The sequence below is a fragment of the Martes martes genome (assembly GCF_963455335.1).
Source record: "Martes martes genome assembly, chromosome: 1".
Lineage (NCBI taxonomy): Eukaryota > Metazoa > Chordata > Mammalia > Carnivora > Mustelidae > Martes > Martes martes.
In genome coordinates, this window is record NC_137888.1 from 193,815,186 (window position 1) to 193,835,339 (window position 20,154).

General features: G+C 47.3%; 1 protein-coding gene across 1 annotated transcript in view; it reads right to left on the minus strand.

The window, feature by feature from the left end:
• The window catches only part of CACNA2D3 (calcium voltage-gated channel auxiliary subunit alpha2delta 3), an 866,841-nt gene that overhangs the window by 214,405 nt on the left and 632,282 nt on the right, over positions 1–20,154 (minus strand). Inside the window, exons 15-17 of the mRNA XM_080820180.1 lie at positions 17,103–17,174; positions 15,714–15,794; positions 7,346–7,420 (exon numbers count right to left, since the gene is read on the minus strand). Of these exons, the coding sequence (XP_080676306.1) occupies positions 7,346–7,420; positions 15,714–15,794; positions 17,103–17,174 (228 nt within the window). The remainder of the gene's footprint in view (positions 1–7,345; positions 7,421–15,713; positions 15,795–17,102; positions 17,175–20,154) is intronic.

Here is a 20,154-nt window from a genome sequence, read left to right on the forward strand (position 1 = left end):
TGATTAGTGATCCAAGGAAACGATAGCAAGGGATATGATGGGGGGTGAGGAGGGAAGGGGGTGAGGAGGGAAGGGGGTGGCTCACAGCCAGAAGTTTGGGTTTCACACTAAATGCCAGTCAGGGGCCCTGCCATCTGATTGTCAGATTGCCATCTGACCGTCAGATTGCCATCTGACCTACAGACTGAATAATGCCAGGGTGGGGTGAGGGGGCCGGGCAAACCCAGGTGTCCAGAGAGGAGCAGAAAGGGGACTGCAGCCATCTGGCCAGGGTGTAGAGACAGGAGCGGTGGGAGGGCTCTGGGCACATTTCGCAGCCAGATCCAATAGAACGTGGCAGCAAGGGGATGATGGGGATGGGCATGGGGAGGCCACGCCTCCACCTGTTGACCAAGAAAGAACCCTTCCCATTTGCCCTGAGTGGGTGTGGATGAGGGGAAGAAACAAAGGACAATGAACCGAGGTGTCTCCAGTGCAGGGATGACCAAAACGATAAAACCATGAGATGTGTGGGAGGGAAGCCAGCCCCTGCATAACCCAAAGATCTACCCAGATGTGATGAAGATCACATCTCAGTCCCACATCAACAGTTCTGGCGACGATACAAAGGCTCTTCACGTGGTCCATTGCTTGAGCTAAATCAGTCGGATCTGGACAAGGATTCTACCCGTGCCCCCAACTTCTAAGTTCCTACTTAAACAGTGTTTGGGTATGTACAGTCTCCTTCGCATTTAACATACATTTACATGCATCGAGGGGACTGTCCGCTTAACTCCACAGGAGAGGAATGCAGCATAAGAATTTATTTATCAGCACATCCACATGTTAACTCACGTGTTCTATGATCTTCTGCGACAGCCCATCTAGAACCCATGTGCAATAGCAGGGGGACAAAGAAAAATGACCCTCCCAGAGGTCCACAGAACAAAGTGGCAGAATGAGTGCGACAGTCAAGGAGTGCCCCATGGGAAAGGCTGGTGAGGTAGGACAGAACGCAGGCTGTGGACCGCCAGTGGCTGGCATGGCAAACGCTGCATCCCAGAGGGCACGGAAAGAGTCTGGAATCGGTGGGAAGATGGCACACGTATCTGCACCACTGGGGCTCCTGCAAGAGTGGACGTGAGTTTGGCAGAACAACAGACATGGCTGGGGTGTCTGAGTATTCTGATTTTAGAAAACCCGACAGCTCGGGCTCCCCCCAGGCGGCTAAGGCTTCCCACCTGCTGGCCGGGCCCGTGCAGTTTGGTGGAGGAAGGCTGCGCGGCTTAGGAGCGAACTCACATGGCTGAAACCGCCAGAGCCGCATGACCAAAGCCAGGAGCCCATCAGCTCTGGCCATTGACCTCATGCTCCCGAATTCCAAACAACTCCCAGCTTCCACCCCACAGCCTGGGAGGGTGGGACTGAGGCCACAAGGGACGGACTAACTAGCCACCCACCGTCTGCACAGACTACCAGGACGCTGCTGGTGGTGGAGTTGGTTCCAGCCCACTTTAAGGAAAGTGTCCAAAATGTCTGGTCACAGTCTTGACCTGTGCTGTCCCGTCTGCTAGCATCAAGCCACACGTGGCTCTGGAACACCTGAAATGTGGCTAGGTCTACATGAGATGTCGTGAAAGCATGGAACACACATCCGATTTCAAAGGTTAGTTAAGAAAATAATGGAAAATAGCACATTAATAATTTTTTATTGGTTTTATGTTGAAACTCTGTGATTCTGGATATACCAGGTTAGCCAAAATATATTTTCTTTTTTTTTTTTTTGGCCAAAATATATTCTTAAACTGCTTTCCACCTGTTTCTCTTTTGCTTTTTTCAGATGTGGCCACCAGAAAATTCTAAATGACATAAGCCGCTCATGTTTGTGGCTCACATTATAGCTTTACTGGATGGTGCTAGTCTAGACAGATCCTAACTACAATTGTCCAGTGAGGACCCTGTTGTTCACCCGTGTGGCTGCAGAGACCGGGCCTCACTCTGCCTCCCACTTCCTGAAGATCACCAGCCAGCAGAGCTGAACTCAGCACGTGGCACTTGCTCTGGGTTAGGGCTCCTGGTTCTGAAGCTTCCTAGTCACCTTATCCCTTTATCCCTTTATCACTGGGGGACAGCCACCTTCCCCACAGAGATCTGTAGCTCCTCGGCCTGGCATGCACATCAGTTTACAGTCTGACTGCAGAATACCTTCTCCACACACCTTCTGCCCAGGCCTGAACCCACAGGCTCCCTTCCTTTGAGCCTCCCTCGGCCTGGCATGCACATCAGTTTACAGTCCGACTGCAGAATACCTTCTCCACACACCTTCTGCCCAGGCCTGAACCCACAGGCTCCCTTCCTTTGAGCCTCCAGGCCCTTGCACAGCACTGACTGCTAGGTTTCCTATTATATTAGTTAATGACTGAAAGTTTTCACACATGCGAAACAGCTAGCACCGTGCCTGTCATAGAAGTAGTCATCAACGGATGTAAGAACACGCTAAAAGCAACCACGGGATTAACAAACACACAGAAATGCACCCTCCCTAGTAATGTCTACAGTTCCATATGCACCCAAAGTGCAAAATCTTATCCATCCTTTTAGATGTTGAGTTCTTTGAGGCCGGGCACATCTCTGCAACCACCTCAAGCACTTTGCTGGGTCTAGAACTCAGTGGGCGCCCCACAAACATGGAAGGAATGAACGGAGTTTTCTCTCCTTCATCCCCACCTCCCATCTCATCCACCCACAGCACCCAGCAGCTGATGTGACTGGCAAATTTTCGTCCAGAATAGAAACCCTCCAGCATCCTTCCCCATCTCCCCGGCTTGCAGATGCAGAGCAAACAGCTTTTGGCAGATGTCAATGCGGTCTCCGTGGAAATGAGTCCTGCCCCAGGCTTCTCGGTGGAGCCCTGCCTGTGTTGTGGCTCCTGGGAAGGAGACTGATTTGTGTTCTTATGGTGGTTTGACCAGGTCCACATTCCAGGCCTCCTTGGGGAAGGAAATCAACTCAGATGACCCTCCCTTCTAAGAAGCAGGGGCTGATGGATCACTACACTTCCAACAAAAATCAGATCATGCTAACGGGGGTGCCTTCCCAGTTTTATTTCCCTCGATGCCCTGTTGGGCAAGAGAAAAAGAGATACAGCCAGGGCTCCATATTTTAAGAAAAAAAAAATCCATAGATATTTGGAAGACGTGGGGGAAAATAAAGCACGAGAGAACAAAATCTAACAGTAACTATACTTTGAAATATTTTTAACCTGAATGCTCGCGAATGGTATAGGTCCAGAAGAGAACTTCCAGATGTCTAAGAACAACCCAAACAGCATTCCTCAAGGTCTAATTTGAGTCCCTCTTGCTGTGATGTTGCCCCACTCCCCCACTCCCCCACTCCCCAACTCCGAGGACTGGTGATATGTCCCCCAGGCCAGCAGGGGACCCAGCACACCTGGACCCAGGTAAAGGTGTGCTGCGTGAACGCCAGTCTTCCAGAAGTCACAAGGTGCTAGCAAGGATAGAGAGTTCGAGAGACACTTGGAGAAAGTCTAAGGAGAGCCCGGCTATCAACAGAAAAGTATTATTTTAGCAGTTTTGCCAATGAAACCAAAGCAAGTCTGCTGAGTGAGAGTGCCTGTGTCTGAGTTGTTTTTGGAGACGCCTCGTGATTCACACCCAAGTCACCCAAGATTAAAGAAAATACTGGATAAAATCAAGCCAAACATGAAGTTCAAGGGAAAGATTTTATTGGACAAATTAGGAAAATATTGGTATTGTGCTTCAGAAAAACCCACTTCTTGCCTCTGGCTGCAGGGGCAAGAAACAGCCCCAGTGGTGGAGGGAGAGGGAATCGGAGTTATCTGACGTGAGCATGCACCATTCCCCCCGTGCTGCCCACAACCCCACACTCATCCCCGCTGTGCAAATCTGGCACGCCTGGCCAGAACCAAGGGGAGCGTCCATTGATCATCAGGACTTGATGATACGGCTGGGTGTGGGAGAGGCGAGTCGGGCTAGAAGGAGGGTTCCCTGCCCCCAGGGAGTCGGGGGGCCCGGCTGGCTGTCCTTGGCTGTGCAGGAGGGGCCTGGGCAGGGGAGACTGATGTCCGGAACAGATACCAGGTTTCCAGGGCAAGCCCACAAGTTACGTTTCCCAGAAGGACCCATAATAAGTGGAAATGAACAGTGGCTTTGGAGGGCTCCTTCTTTGGCTCATCTCCTGAGTCCCTGATGAGTGAGCTGGTGCTTAGGGGGAAGGAGGGGGACAAACGTCCTGCCCTTGTGGTCAAGGTAAGCAAAACCGAGATGAACTAACCACTCATGCACGTCAGCGCCGGAAGTGGTCCATCTACGCGGACGGATGCTTAGCTACCATTTTTATCACTATTACCTATCACTCTCCTGTTACCACAATTCCTACTCTCACTTTTACTGATAGTTTAAAAGCAGACAAACAGCAACAACGAACTTCAGTTTCCTCACATGGGACAGCTGCCAGAGAACCTCTTGTACAGTTGTCATCTACCTGTCTTAGAGACCCCAGTTGGCCTAGAAAACTGACACCGTGTGTGTGTGTATGTGTGTGTGTGTGTGTGTGTGTGTGTACAATCTCTTGCCAATGTTTATCATAGGAATCGAAGCAACCGAATCATCAAAAAGGATCCTTTAGATCCTCCTACGCAGCCACCACCACCACATTCTTCAACCTTTTTAGAAGCTGAGCACAGATCGACAGAGCCAACAGAACAAAAACAGGAGGCTGGGATAACCACCGTGGGCCCCATGACGTCCTGGGGCCTGCTTTGTCACACAAGGTCGTGCAGGCACGACCCCATTTACTCTGACAACAAAGCTATGGTCTCTGCATGAGGGCTACGGCAGGATCCGGGAGAAAATGAAGCTCAGAGAGGCTGCGGGACTCCGGGTCACACAGCTGGGACATAGCAGGACAAGAGTCGAGGGCCAGCTGCGTGTTGCTGAAGCTGAGTTCCTCCCGCTTCACCGCTGTCTTTTGCCCATGAGGAAAACATCAAACTCAAGGCAAGAGTCCACATCCACTTATGGACCACACGAAGGTGGATGTGTTCACGTAACCCTCGACAACTGGCGCCACGCCAAGGAAGTACCACACGAAGTCAGGGTCAGAGATAGATAAATGGCCTGGTCATTCCTTATGTTCTTTTTTTTTTTTTTTTTAAGATTTATTTTATATTTTAGAGAGAGAGCGAGAGCATGTGCGTGAGAGAGGGAGGGGAGGAGCTGAGGGAGAGGATCTTCACGCAGAGTCCCCACCGAGCCTGGAGCCTGATGTGGGGTTCCATCTCATGACCCATGAGATCATGACCTGAGCAGAAACCAAGAGTCAGAGGCTCAACTGACTGAGCCCCCCCGGGCGGACCCCTTATGTTCTTACCATGGATCAGTTGCAAAATGATACATCTGGTTTGGATTTGCACAAGTGAGATGCTGGGGCACTGGCCTGGGCCGTCCCATTTATGGGAACTTGACCCTGGCCATCACTTCTGGTGAAACCATACATACAGTGTCTCAGCAGTGAGAAGAACAGAAAGGACTTGTATTGGTGAGCACTTGCGCTGTCATGGGATGATGGGTGCTGGTTGCTTGCCCTGCTTTTCTAGAAGTCTTCTGTCTGCCCCATCAGTGGCCACAGCTCTGAAAAGTGCATCGAATGAACTATTTGCAAACAAGCCATCTGCTGCATGACCAGGACATGTAACAGACCCGGAAGGCACTGTGAGTCTGCTGTGCAGAGGGGAGCTACTCATGTCCACTGCTGCAGAGAAAAGTTACCTTGGTGACTTCTGATGCTTGGTTCCATTTCATTCCCTTTTAAAAAGCTGATAAATAGGAAGGAAATTCATTCACTGGCAGAGGATCCGGGCTTGATTGTTTTACTGACTCTGCTCCGCTCCAATTTGGAATGAATAAGCACTAGGAGCCCACACTCCCCCACAGACGCATAACTCCTCCCACCCCCAACAGACAAGCCTCACCGAGTGGCTTGGACATGGGGAACAGGCTGAGCTTTTTAGACTTAAATATATTTTTAGACCTAAACACCCTTCAGAAATTAGTAGCCTTTCCCAATCAAACTTTTCAATAATTCTGAGTCACATTACAATTCTGGCGTTAGCTGACCAGTTAACCCAACCCCTTTCTGACAAAAAGACTGGCAAAATCAAATATTACCCTAAGTCCCATCTGAAAGTATGCATGTGGGATCCACATGGTGTGGCCATGACTCCAATAACAGCGGGGTGATTACAGCAAAGTTGGATGATGACGCCCTTCGAGGATGAGCTCTTTCTAGACAACGACCCCGGCGAGAAGCAAACCAGTCCTCGTGATGCCACACCAGCAGACATTTGCCCGGCAGACCCCGAGCCACTATTTTCTGCCCACGATGAGAGAAACAAGGATGTGTGGGGTAGGAGAGTGTGAGCAAACACGGGTGTGTGTGGTTATACAAAACCACCGACACTTTCTTAACTCGCAAAAGCAAAGTGTATGATAATTGTTTTTTTATGATTTTGTATCTTCTGTAAAACTAGCTAAACACACTCAAACCCAAAGGGTTGTCCTTCTTTCAACATGTTGCCACGTGTGCAGAGACAACAGACACGCTCCCCGCCAATGCCCCTCCAGAGTCCATAGGGGAGACGGTCAGCAGCCCAGTGCCTCCCACCCACCGAGCCCACCTGCCCTCGGATTCCTCTGAATGCTCCAGGCAGGCTCTCCCCAGGGGGCAGGGTGGACAAGGACACTGTGGTCTGTCCTAGATCTGCCCGACTCACTTCAAAACGAAAATGGTTTACACATCAGGTCATCAGACATGCTACTGGATATGGCTTAGGCAGGGAATGGAGAAAATTGCCACTGTTCAAATTAAACAAAAAAGGTATTGTTGAATATCTTCAACACAGGAGGCACAGAGCTTAGGCCATGGAATTCAGGGGCAAATCCCACTGTAATGAATGTCCAGGGATCCTGGGTCTAATTTGTTGTGTCCAATGTAACTTGTAATAAGTGGGTCTCGCTGGAGTGTGAGGGATCATTTGTTACATAAGGTACCCGTTATGATGGGTTTAAATGTCTGGAGTTAAAATTTTTTTTGCATGTGTTGGCAGATGTGAAATAAATAAATAAAGGCACATAGATATATATTGATTTCTGTATCAGAGAATGATATAAACATATTTATCTTCCATCACTTACGCGTTATGTGTCAAAATAATATAAATTGAACTTTCAAGGCAAACGCTGCTGCAAAGTGTCCTCTCCGTAGAGCCGAAGAAAATCTCTTAAAATCATCAAAGGAGAAACATAGAAATAGGCATTTCTCTTACCAGTGGTCTGAGTTCTGGATGCGTCAGGATATATCCATTATTTGTGATTGCAAAGGCATAACCGTGAATCCCTAACTGTAAGAAGAAGTGAGAAAGGAACCTTCATTAGCTGGCTCCCCGGTGAATTCACAAAGCATAAAGCAGCCCGACATTCAGTAATTTACAGCTTAAACTTGGCATTCATAACCCTTATCAGCACAATATTTCATTAAAATGAATGCAAGGCGTTGATCCTTGACATTTGGTAGAAATGAAGACCTGTCCCGGGATAAGCTCAGCAAATAGCACAATTTAAAATGTCACATCCCCGTGTTGGTATCCAAGGGCTTTCCTTTGATTTATTTAAAACAAAAACAATTCTTTCTTCTTTTTTTTTTTTTTTTAAAGAAAGTAGCTGACATTTCTGGTCATACCCTCTGTCGACGCGAACAGAGTCTTATCCATCTCCCTGTGTCTTCCATCGCCCCGTGATAAGGAAAGCAAAGAGGAGGCCTCCTCTGATTCACATCTAGACTTCCTACAAGTCCACACCCGTAAGGGCCATCTTGAGTATGCACGAGACAGTCATTTTCCATAATTCTTCACGGATAAAAGTGTCCCCACCAGCCCAGACAGGAGCCTGCCAACCCCTTTTTATATCCTTTCGTCTTTAACTTTGGAGGCTGCCAAGCTTTTCCATGCATGCTTCCATCGACACAAAGCCTGGGTCATTTTCTATGCAGAGCCTCACTTAATTTATGTTTTCTGACTAAATGGGACTATGGGAAATAGTTTGAGAGCAATGAAATGTTTTATTAGCTTTAAAAAGTATGTAATCAAATTTAACACTGCACTTATTTAAATAATAATCCCGGCTTTTTGACAATATTTCTATTACACAGTTGACTGCACCCATTGGCTACAATAAATTTACCTACAAATCATTCATGTATTCAAATGGCCCCTGGCATAAAACCCATACTGATCTCTCTCTCTCTGAAGAAAGAAAATGTAACCCACTTTGCCAGAGTCGTGAAAGGAGAGAGGAGGAAAAAAAAAACCTTCTATTTTTTTCCGACAAGTTATTTCATAGTTCTGAGCCCTCAGTGTTCTTTTTCTTTCAAATTCTCTGCCACTCACATTCTTGAATATGATACTATTAAATGATCCAGACAACAGAGTTTACAAACCAAGAATGACCCTGTCTGCTTGTTAGCTTAACGTCAAGGTGATGTGGAATTAACTTCAGAGAATTTAACACCGACAATTAAAAGTTTCCCTTGCATTACATAAGGCAAATATGCACGTGGTCGTCAAGGGCAACAGACATTTTCTCCTGGAGTTACCTTGCCCAGCAAATCTTAATAAGATTCTACAAGACTCTAATGATAAAGTGTATTTCATTATGCTGTGAAAGATAAACCAGAGATTTCCTATCCTTTGAGATGTATATCGTCTCTTTCATCTTGTCTCTTGGAAAAATGTCAGACACAGTCAACACTGCATTAATTACCATTATTATGTCCCAGTTTAATACAGACTTGAGGGGTCAAAAAGGACTCCGAGAGACTGACTTATTTCCATTTAAGGCAAGAGTGGTATTTGATTGGAAATGCAAACTCAAAATTCGACCAAACAAGAAATATTTTATAGTTGCTAATATATGCAGGGCCTTCTAACGCATTTTACTTCAGTTCTTGGTTTGCTTGTAGAAAGTAACACTCAGAAGAAGGTAGAACTCCTTGTATATGCTCTCTTTAAACGCTCTAATTTTCTTGTATGGTACGAATCAAAATGATAACTATTGTTTGTGAGGTTGATGATAAGGAATCAAGATATCCATCAAGCAAGGCCTTTGCTTATTTCATGCCTGCCTCCCCGCCTGAGTATAAGGTTCCATGATGGCCAAGGTCATACCCTGTGGTCAAACTGGTGGTTGGGATGGAAGGAAGAGGAGCAGGGACGGGAGAAAGTGGAAAAGCAGGAAATGGGAAACAATGAAGGGAACGGACTCAAGCTCGGACCCCACACAGCTGACCGAAATCCTGCTTCCTCCCCTGGAATGCAAGGCAGAGCTGACTTCGCACCCAGTGTCCTCCGCTCATTGTGGAACCACTACCCCCGCCTCCCCGTTGCCCACTGGTGCCCCTTCTGGAATCTGCCTTTGCTGTGCCCCTGCCCCCCACCAAGAAGCCACCAGAACAGAACTCCCTTCTCTACCGTGGCCACTGGCCACCTGATGGCTGGCCATGCCCTATAGAAAGCTCTCTTGAATCTTCCCAGTTTTATTGGCCAACTGCCCTCCCTCCCTACACTCTCAATTTCCTCAGTTTCCAGGCCCCTTACACCCAGGTATCCTCCTTTCCATAGGATCCCCATCCTCTGCCTACCCTCAAGCACTCTTTTTCCCCAAGCTTCTATCCCCAGGGCCCCCCGTCTGCTTTAGCTCTCTCCCCCAGTACGCCTCAGCAAGCACCCGGATGCTGCCGATCCCGGGTCGGTGCTCCAGCCGTAGCCTCTCCCCTCCTTGGCAGGTCCAAGTGTCCAACAGTGTGTTGGGCATCGCTACCTGGACATCCCCCAGGTGCCTCAGACTCACCCAGCCCAACATGGTGGGTACTACTCCTTCTGCTCCTCTCTTTCTGTGGGAGAACCACCCACCCACCCAGACTCCCAAGTTAGAAGCCAGAGCATCAACCTTCGACTTCTTCCTTTCTTTCATTCCCAACTTTTTAATCCAAGTAATCACTATCTTTTCTTGCAGAAATTACTCAGATTCATTGCTGCTTCCCAACCCCACCACCCATGTTGATTTAATGTAATAGATTTCCACAATGGTCCTAACTGCCCTTCGTGTCTCAAACAGAGGCCCCAACAAAGCCATCCTCCAGATTGATCAAGGTCAAAAACAACTGTGACCCTGTAGCTCCCCTGTATAAAACCCACTAAAGATCTCTTTCACCTGCAAGATAAAATCCATGGGGCTATCCGTCAGGTCTCCTGGTCCTGGTCCCTACCTAAGTACCCTTCTCTATCTCCTTCCACGCATTACATCTTAGGGCACACGGCCGTGACAACAACCCCCTTGCAGTTTTCTCTCCCACCCACACCTTTACTCATAAACACCAGCTGTCTAGAGCACCTCTCCTTCCCATCTTCCCTAGCTAATTCTTGCCCAAGCTCAGCATCAGGACCATGTCCTATAGAAAGCCTCTCCTGACTCTCCTCACTGCTCCCTCCTTTCCATACCTTGTTTCCATAAAAGCCTGAGCATTTTTCCACTACTATCTTCACCCTGATGCATGAAAATGGGACACCTACTTCTCTGCCTCTCGGCCCCAGCTGGTTCTTTCTCTCCTCTGCCTTGTTCTCCATGAGGCAGTGCCTGCCCCATCGAAATGGGCTCTTTGTAGGCATGGAGCATCTCACTCATCTTTGACGTCTACAGTCCTTCGCGTAACACCTGGCACGTGGAAGGTGCTCCGGGAAGTATCGTGAGTATTTAAGACATTCATTGCTTTACCCAAATATTGTCTAGTTCACCTTTAAAGCTTGAACTAAAGTAAGTACTACAAATGAGCCGAAAAGGGGAGTCATGGCAGGTGCACAGTGGGCCCTCGGGAAAGGCTGGACCTGAGAAAGTCATCCTGACATTCAGAAACTCTCTGGCTGAAGTCTTCCCCAGGAGAACAAAACGTCACAATGTTGTGTTGCTTGGTTGGTGGCACACGGACATAACCTAATGGAGACGTAAGAAGAGAAATCCCGAGGAAGCCTCAAAACACATTCTGGGGATGAACCTTTCAGAAAACCAAAAGCTTACAGTAAGACGATGCCCAACCTTTGTTGTTGGCCACATATCAGTATCACGATGAAATCTCTCGTTTTTGTTTCATTTGAACTAGAACCAGTCTTCCTGTCCATTCTACCGTGCAATCCCACAGAGTAATAGGAACAAATCAGACACAAGGCCTCCCAGCACTGGGGGCTGCCAAAAGGGCCCTCGTCCTGAAGCATGTTCTCCTGGAGGCCGGGAGCCTCGTGGTCCAACACCCCAGGGAAGGAGGTGCTTCCCTTCCAAGTGCAGAGCCTTTGGCCTAATGAAGTGACTCCAATTATAAAATGGCTCATTATGTTAACAGAGGCTGTGGTGTCTGGAAGTTATTGCTGGGGTGTCTGGAATTCTTAATAAAAATTACAGGAAGTCTGATTGCTTGTGGGAAAATCTATGAAGCTAAGGGAAAAGAAAGAATTCTATCTTCTGGGAAAACCCCAAGGGCCAAGAGCTGACTCATCTTTACAAGGTGTTAATCAGGAGGAAAAGGTGTGATCCACACTCTGGTCCCTGGAGCCCTCTTCTCCTGGATGAGAGAAGCATGCTCAGCCGCGGCTGTCCCTGGCTGACTGCACCCCCTTTCCCAAGCCTCTCTGTGGGAATCGGAGGAGGGCCGACTCAGGCTCAGGTAGGTCATACCTGCGTCTCCACTTCCCAGCCTGATCCATGGGAAAGCCCACGGCAGAAAGGCCTCTAAGTCAGGCACTGGCTGGTGAATTTTCTGTGGCCCATTGTCCTCTGCTCTGTGGTTATACTTTATTCCACTCATCTTGGATTAGCTGACGTTGAGAAAGTCATTTTAAGGATCCTCAACTAAGAGTAGGGCCGAGGAACACCCACTTCAGGGGAGCGTAGTAATGATTCAACGGGAATGGGCCCTTTAAAGCCCTTTTACCATACCAAACACACAGTAAAAAGCTCATTGAATGTTTTATTGCCTTATTTGATTCTAACTCTTGTATTATTTTTAGTATTTTAACTATCATTTCAACGGCTACTATTATTACTGTCGTTTATTGTTCCTAATGGCTTCAGGGTAATAGCGGCTAAAATCCTCAATTGCTAGTTGTGAGACTTGGCATGCTATTTAAGCTTTGGGTGCCTCAGTTTCCTTAGCTATACATGGGGGTGATAGCAGCATCCACCTATGATTTAAGGAGATGATGCTGTAAAGAGCTCGGCACGTTGACCGGTAGGGGAAACTCTGAGGACAGACAGACACACGGGGTCATCAGTATCATTTCCCTATCATGTTCCTACTGGCTGGATTGTCAGGCACGTATCCAGTGGTGGCTCTGTACTTAAGTTTCTACATCTTTTCATAGGAAATAAGAGGCTGAAGAGATGTTTGGAAACATTCTCTAAAGATGGGCTGCCCTTCCTTCAGCACTGAGCCAGGAATCCTGGGCATCTGGGTTCGGGCATTTCAATATAAGTAAGGTCCACTATCTTGAGGGGCCTCAGATCCCTCGCTCATTCCCGGGGCTTTTCGCCCCCGGGGGAGCTACATAGTTTCCAACACTTGAATATGTGGGTTAGGGTCAGGTAGCTGTCCTATCATGCCTCTGGAACTTAACTCCCAACTGTAGAAGCCTTGTGGGTAGATGAAGTGGGTTGTCAGAGGCCCAGGGTGGCAGGAGGACAGAGGGCCTTTGTCATCTCAGTGAACCCAATCAGGAGTGTTCTTTTGCTAAAGAGACCACCTTTTGGGAGCCTAGACACCTGATTTTAGCTTAGAGTTCACGTCCTCTTGTTAGGAAGTTGGCCTTCTAATCTGATCAGCTACGTGGCATAAGCATATGGGAATAGACAAGCCTTGCTTGTTCAAAGATGTTTCTTTTCCTATGGGTGGAGCAGGTGCTAAAGGCCAGACAGAAAGTGCTGGGAAGAATCAGACTCTGCGGACTCCGAGACGCCTGGGCCATTATGCAGGGGTGGCCCTGGTCTCCTGGATGGTGGCCACGGTGCTGGGAGGAGCCCCAGAAGGCAGGGGCGTCCATCGCCCCAGGCTGAACCACCCCATGGTCCTCACTCTAGCTGTCCATCATCCTCCCATGCACTGTTTAACTTTCTTAAAAAAACAAAACAGACCCAAAACAAAACCAGAGTATAGAGCAAAGATGATTTTAGGTGGCATGTGGGCCTGGTATTGAATGCATCAGCCAGGATCACTAGCGAGAGCCAGCTCTTTTTAAATTTCTTCCGTCCTTCCAATTGTGTAAAAAAGAAAAGTTTCCACTTTGTCTATCTTTAACACTTGCCTTTTATATTACCTTAAAAATGAGAGAACAGACCTCAAGTTCAGAACTTTAGATTATAAAACAATCATTTAATACTATTTCTTTATTTTTTAATTTTTATATATATATATATTTTTACAATTCTTCTAGAGTGGCTGAAGACACTGGCTTTCCTTTGAAAATGGCGATAAAATGGTGATACGGCGTTCCCCATTAAAATGTAATTAAGTGGAGAAAGTTTCAAGTTGGTTTGCAAATGAACTATTGTGTAAATAATGGTATGGATGACACAGAAGCATGACAACAACTCATGAAATGTTAAGTGGATGGCTTAGATATTCCTTAAACTCGTGGGTCTAGGAGTTACACGGACCTGGCTCGAATCACACTCACCACTTCCTACTGATGTGGCCCCGAGCTCTGCGGACAGAAGCCACAGGAACCTGAGTTTCCTTAGGAGTAGGATGGATACAACAGCACCACACTTGCCCAAGGGGCCCCTGATACCATGATGTGGGTCATGCACTTTGCACAGTGCCAGGTCCTGGCAAATGGTATCTGCTAATCCTACAGCGCAAGACACACTCTGTGTCTTTTGCAAACAGCCATTTTATGCATCTCTCACTTTGCCTCTAACCAGCTGAGAGGTGACCTGATTTGGCCGCAGCTGTCTGCTCAGCTGAGTTGCTCAGATGAGAGTTTGCAGGGATGCCTGGTGATGGGCTGAGCCATTGGCTTCCTCTTGTCCTTACCCTCTGTCCAAAGGTAAGCCTGTTCTTGTTGCCAACTGCCTACCACATATACCTTGTGTTATAAGCCTTTCCTCCTTTGTCTTTCAAAATTCTTGGAAAACCCCATTTTCAAAAGTGGCAGAAGATCGAGAATGTGGTCAACTAGTCCTTTGATTCACATGTTGGTTGGTTGGGCATTTTATTTTAGCGAGGGTTCAGCGGACGTGAAGCCCACAGATGCCTGCGCTTGGCATGGGGAAGGTATTAACAGCTCTCTGCTGGCAGCATCCCACACGGAAGAGGGCCCGAGGCTGTGGGTCATACCCACCCCCTTGACCAGTGTGTCACCATCGTTCCCAATTCATGATAACGGTCAATTCTTCCTGCCTGTCTGTGAGCAGGTTGTACTGTTGTCACCACCGGACAGAAGAACTAAGGGTTGGAGAGACTTGTCCACTCAGAGCTCCTCAGGCATGGAGCTGGGATCCCAGTGTCATCTGCTTCCAGAGCATTAACCCCTGTCTTCCTCCTGCTGAGGCCCAAGAAGGTCCCTGACCCCTCACGACTGTGGCGAATCAGGCTCGGCACGTCAGGGAGGGAGGTGGTAAGGAAGGGGGCCCTGTTAGCCAGTCAGCAACCTCAGATTCCTGGCCCAAAGGAGCTCGCCTGCCTCCAGTTGGGGGCAAAGGGAGCGCTCGTCCATCCGAGAGTGGGCCAAAGAAGACATGAGCAAGCCAGTTTGCCGTGTGCTGGGCGAAGAGGGCGCGGGTGTGGTTTCAACCCCTGTGCATTGGGATGTCCCACAAGAGCCACCTCTGTCCCCAAATGTAGAACTAAAAGAACTGAAGGAACAGTGCTGGGAACAGAGTACCGGGAATGCAGTGTAGGCTGGATAAAGGGGCAAGCATGGCCTCCCTCTGTCCCTGATGAGGGCTGGTCTTGCACGCAGAGTAGGGTTCTGGCATTTCCATTCTGTTTCTGAGTCCCTTCCTTCTGTGCTCTTTCTCCTTGCAACACTCTCATGCTGGTCTAGGCTCCCAAAGCCCACTAAAACTTACTGCGTCCTCTTTCTTCCAAAATTACCTACTCCACCCCCTTAATTGCCCCCAGAGTTAAAAAAAGAAACTTACAATTTCCTTAGTAGATTTTAATTTAGAATTAGGAAAAGTGTATTAATTTGTATGTACACCATTACCTTCCAAGTTAGAGGGAATGCACAAGCAACAGAGTCAGAGACCATTTCTCTTTGTGCCTCATTGGGTTCCTGCTAAGAAGTAACATATTTTAGGGGCTCCTCAGATTGGGGTGAGTTAGGACTGGTTTAGAGGATCATCAGAGATATAGAACCTGTGTAGACCCGCATAAGCATATAGACTCCCATGGACCCATTAAAAACCTGGGCAGCACGTGTAGACCTACTCAGATCTGCCTGAATTGTTACTATTCTTAAAAAAAAAAAAAAATAGCAGCTCCTACCAGAAAGAGAATAAAGGGGCCTCTTTAATTCCTGTTTTCATTACCACTGTGTCAGGTTGTGAAAGTATCTTAGACACCTGGCCCTTGACTGTTAGGTGACGCATTACCTTGTATTTGGGAATGGTCTTCAGAAGCTCTTTCACTGGGACATCCGTGCCGACCACACCCAGAAGAATGCCCTTTGATCTCTGTTGAAAAACAACCAGTAAGCAACAACGACAAGTATGAGTTACTTCGGGGGAAGGAATAGAATTGAGTGAGAAACCAACACACCACAGGTCACCCTCTGGTGCCTTTTCGAAGCTTCTAGAGATTGAGGTGAACCCAGGTTCCACGAGGAATTCTAGAGATTAACCCAGGTTTCCACGAGGCCTCTCTTCTAGCTCCCACCCCCACCCACAAATATTGCTAGACAAGAATGGTAGCTTCTCAGGCCAAACACGGACCACAGTACCTTTCCACACACACACACCCATACCAAGATGCCCTAACAGACGTCTCTTCTCCCTTCTGAAAATTCAAAATTAATGTGAAGAAACACAAAAGTTTTAGCAGCTAAAGGCTATGAGCATTAACCAGTTTATTTTATGGAAGCTTTCTCCAGGAAAGACCTAGCATAACTGCTCTCTCAACTTACACTGCCACCTGGTGCCCAGGGGGGAAATGGAATAACTCTCACACCTGTGTTGGAACCAAGGACCTAGGAGAAGGAATAGGCCTCCACGGAGGGTCCCAGTTTCCAAAGTCTGCATGATGTGTTGAAGCTGTCAGGGTCAGAAAGACCTCCCGGAAGAAGACACAAATTGCTACTGTCCATTGTTTCCCTCCAGTTCAAATATGCCCTGAACCTTGGAAGGTGACCCTTTTTAGAAACAGTGTGTAATCGCTTTGAGGCCAAACCATCCTGGATTAAGGATGGGCCCTGTATCCAACAACTGGCGTCCTTATAAGAGGACAGAGAAACCCACAAGAGGAGAAGGCCACATGGAGATGGAGGCAGAGCTGCCACAGAGTGAGGAACATCTGGGCACTGGGAGGATATTCTAGATCCTTCTGAGGAAGCACGGTCCTGCCAACACCACGATTTTGGCTTCTAGACTCCAGAATTGTGATAATAAATTTCTGTTGTTTTAAGCCACTCCGTTCGTGATCCTCTGTTACCACAGCCCAAGGAAACTAATACAAAGCTGGTCACTAAACATCGGGAGGGTTCATCCCACCACACATGAGGATTCTTTCTGGGTTTTGCCTTCCTCTGGTCACTTCACACCTAATTTTGGGAGAAGTGTTGCACACTGTCACATGACACCTGCCAGAAATCCTCTCATCTATTCTTGCTGTCGTGATCCTAACAACAGAATTAAAAGTGAGGAAAAGTGATAGATCCCCTACCCTTACTTAACATAACTATAGAAAGGTCACCAGAGCTTGAGTCAGAGGGTGTCTGAGATGGCAACCCTCTTAACATCACGCAGGAACACAGCTGCTGTACTCACGGTTTCGTTCTGCTTACTAAACACAGGCATGGCAACCGTGGTCATCAGGACGAGGCCCTGATCATCGGCAAGCTGGATGGAGAGAGAAGTCAGTTACCCGAGAATGATCTAGAAACCACAGATGGCTGGTCGCCATGGCCCTTGACCGTCTCACCCTTTCCTGACCAGGGCCATTGGGAATGGACCACTGCCCACTCAGGCTAGTAGCCTACAAAGAGTACAATGTCCCTCTACTCTGACTAGCAGTTAAGGACCCCATCCATGGCTGGGGAAACAAAGTCAGTCGCCGTCAGTCAAAGAAAGCCTGGTTTGCAGCTTAGTGATTCACTTCATTTTATGATCACAGATTGATTTTATCCTTTTGCTTTGTAGACATTTATGTGCAATAAGAATGCTTCTCCTTAATCTGAAAATTGAGGATCAGAAAACATGAGCATAAGGGGTTTTACGAGTTGCCCCTGCTGGAAACAATGGGATCTGGAATCATTTATTCTCATCAAGGTAGCTGAGTCAAGGTCTTCTGGTACCTACACATCTCTGTGTGCCAGTCCCAGACAAGAAACAAAACAGAAACAAAACACAACAAATAACTTTATCATCTGATCCCAAAATCACTGCTAAGAAGCTAAACATTTCTCCTGGAACAACAGCCCTTGAAGGAGGACAAACGATACCCTTCTGGGACCACCTGAATTGCATACAAATGTATTGAGACCCAGCGTCACATCTGCTTTTCACACAGCATTCGGAGACAGGCAGGAACCCTACTCTGCCCCAATAACAAATGGGGAAACAGAGTCCTGGACCACAGTAGGCTTGGGTCCAAGACAATCCTGGTTTTAATTCTCAGCTTTGAGTCTTTATTAACTGTATTTGTTAAACCTCCATATCCTGATAGGAAATAATGCCAATTATTCCCCAGCATTGTTGCCGTGAAGACAAAATGTGACACAGCCCAGCGCAGTGTCTGGCATGAGGACTTGCTCAAAGGATGTTGGCTTCTTTTCCATGCCTGCGAGGTCACGTGGCTAGTAAGTAACAGAGTCCAGAGTGAGACCAAAGCATGTGACACTTCCCACAGGGACCAAAATTACCATAGCCAGTCTGGTGGGAGAGAGAGCCTTTCCAGTTTCATGGCCCATTCTGGCCTCACTTAAAGCAATCTGTGAACGAGACTTCACTAGGTCCGGTGTACAGGATATTCTGATGTCTGAGTACTTCTCCATAGCTTTAGTTCCACAGGAAAATCAGGTATTGTTCCCTCAATCTTCTTGGGAAGAGACCTTTTAAAGAGAAGATTCTAAAACCTAAGGGTCCCCATAAACTTAGATATCCATGGACTGGCTGCCCTTTGGAAAAAAGGTCATCGAACTCAAGCCATCTTCCACGCATCTTGTTCTTTCAACAGATTCTTCGAGCTGTAGGGTATAATTTGGCTCACAGAACGGCAGCATGACTGCATTAGAAATGAACAATCCTGAGCCCCACTCTAGACCCTCTGATCTGAATGTTTTAATAATTAGGATGCATATTAAAATTCAAGGAGCGTTATTATAGGGCAATCCTTTCTACCATCAATACTCATGAGAGCTAAAGAGAAGCTTGTAGGTGTAGGGAAGGGCTCCTACCAGAGACAGATGGGGCCATGATTTAGCCATCTCTGCCAAGGAGGACCTGTATTCCTCCATGACTAACAAGATTAGGCAAGAATCACATGTTCACTCAAGGGCTGGGAATTTATGGTGGTGATGGTTAATTTTTATGTATCAACTTGGCCATGGTGCCCAATGTTTTGATCAAACACCAGTCTAAATGTTGCCCTGAATGTATCTTTCTAGATGTGACTCACATTTAAATAAGCAACCTTTGATTAAGCAGATGACCCTCTATAACGGGAGTATGTCTCCTCCAATCAGTTCAAGGCTTTAGGAGGAAAAAACAGGTCCCTGAAGGAAGAAGGAATTCCACTTCCTGACTGCCCTCATCCCCTCCTGCTGGACCTTCCAGCCTGCCAATCCACCCTACAGATTTCCAATGTGCCAGCCCCCACGACTGTGTGAGGCAATTCCTTACAATCAATATCTCTCTCTCCACCACTGCATATATATGATGTATATCCTACACAGAGAAAAATGTATCGATTGCCAATGCTTCTCTTTCTCTGGAGAGCCCTGACTGATACACGTGGAAATCACATAATCCATGATCTGGGCCAGCTAATTTGGGTCTGAGAATAAGACAAAAAAAAAATCTTACTACTACATCATAATATTCATAACTAAATAAAATTAACCATGAGATGATAATGACAGTTTGTGAAGACATGGTTCCAACATCTTACTAAAAGTACTTAAAGTATCCTATAGCCACTGTTGGGGGTAGGGAAGGTCATTTTCAAAGGCAGAACCAACCCACAGTAAACACCTCTCTTAGGATGCGAGATCTCCCCATATTCTGACTCCTTGATTAATCCTCAATGCTATACAGAAAACTGATTTGAGCTGATCCATAACCCTGGGCAACTTCCACTTTGCAATCAAAATTTCAAGTGATGCCAACATGTATCATGGGTGAAATCAAAACATACTACTGACAGTAATGAGAAATGAAGCTTTTTCCTGCAACCAGTAAGAATCAGTTGTAACTCACTGGTAATTGTTCTGGCACAGGTTCAAGATCACGGGAAACTGACTTCCAAATATTAAGCCAGCATACAGTATCAACTTCACTCAGAAGCTAATTCTAAAAGTAATTATGGCTCGTCATTACCTTACCAAAAAAAAAAAAAAATCCCCATTATGTTACACGTGTACTGAAACCACTGGTTTTTTCCAGCCTCCGGTAAACAAAGGAACTGCCATGAGCTTGGTCTAGCCACTGTGCTGGGAGGACACGCGCTCTCTCCTTGGGCAGTTCTGGCCCCGATCTGGACTGGCTTGGGTAAAACGTGAACCCAGAGCCTTCTCGATGTGTACAGCTCACCAGCACGGCCACGAGGGCTGGCGGGGCCTGGGAATATTAGTGTGTGACGTTAAGATGTTCTGCTGCACCC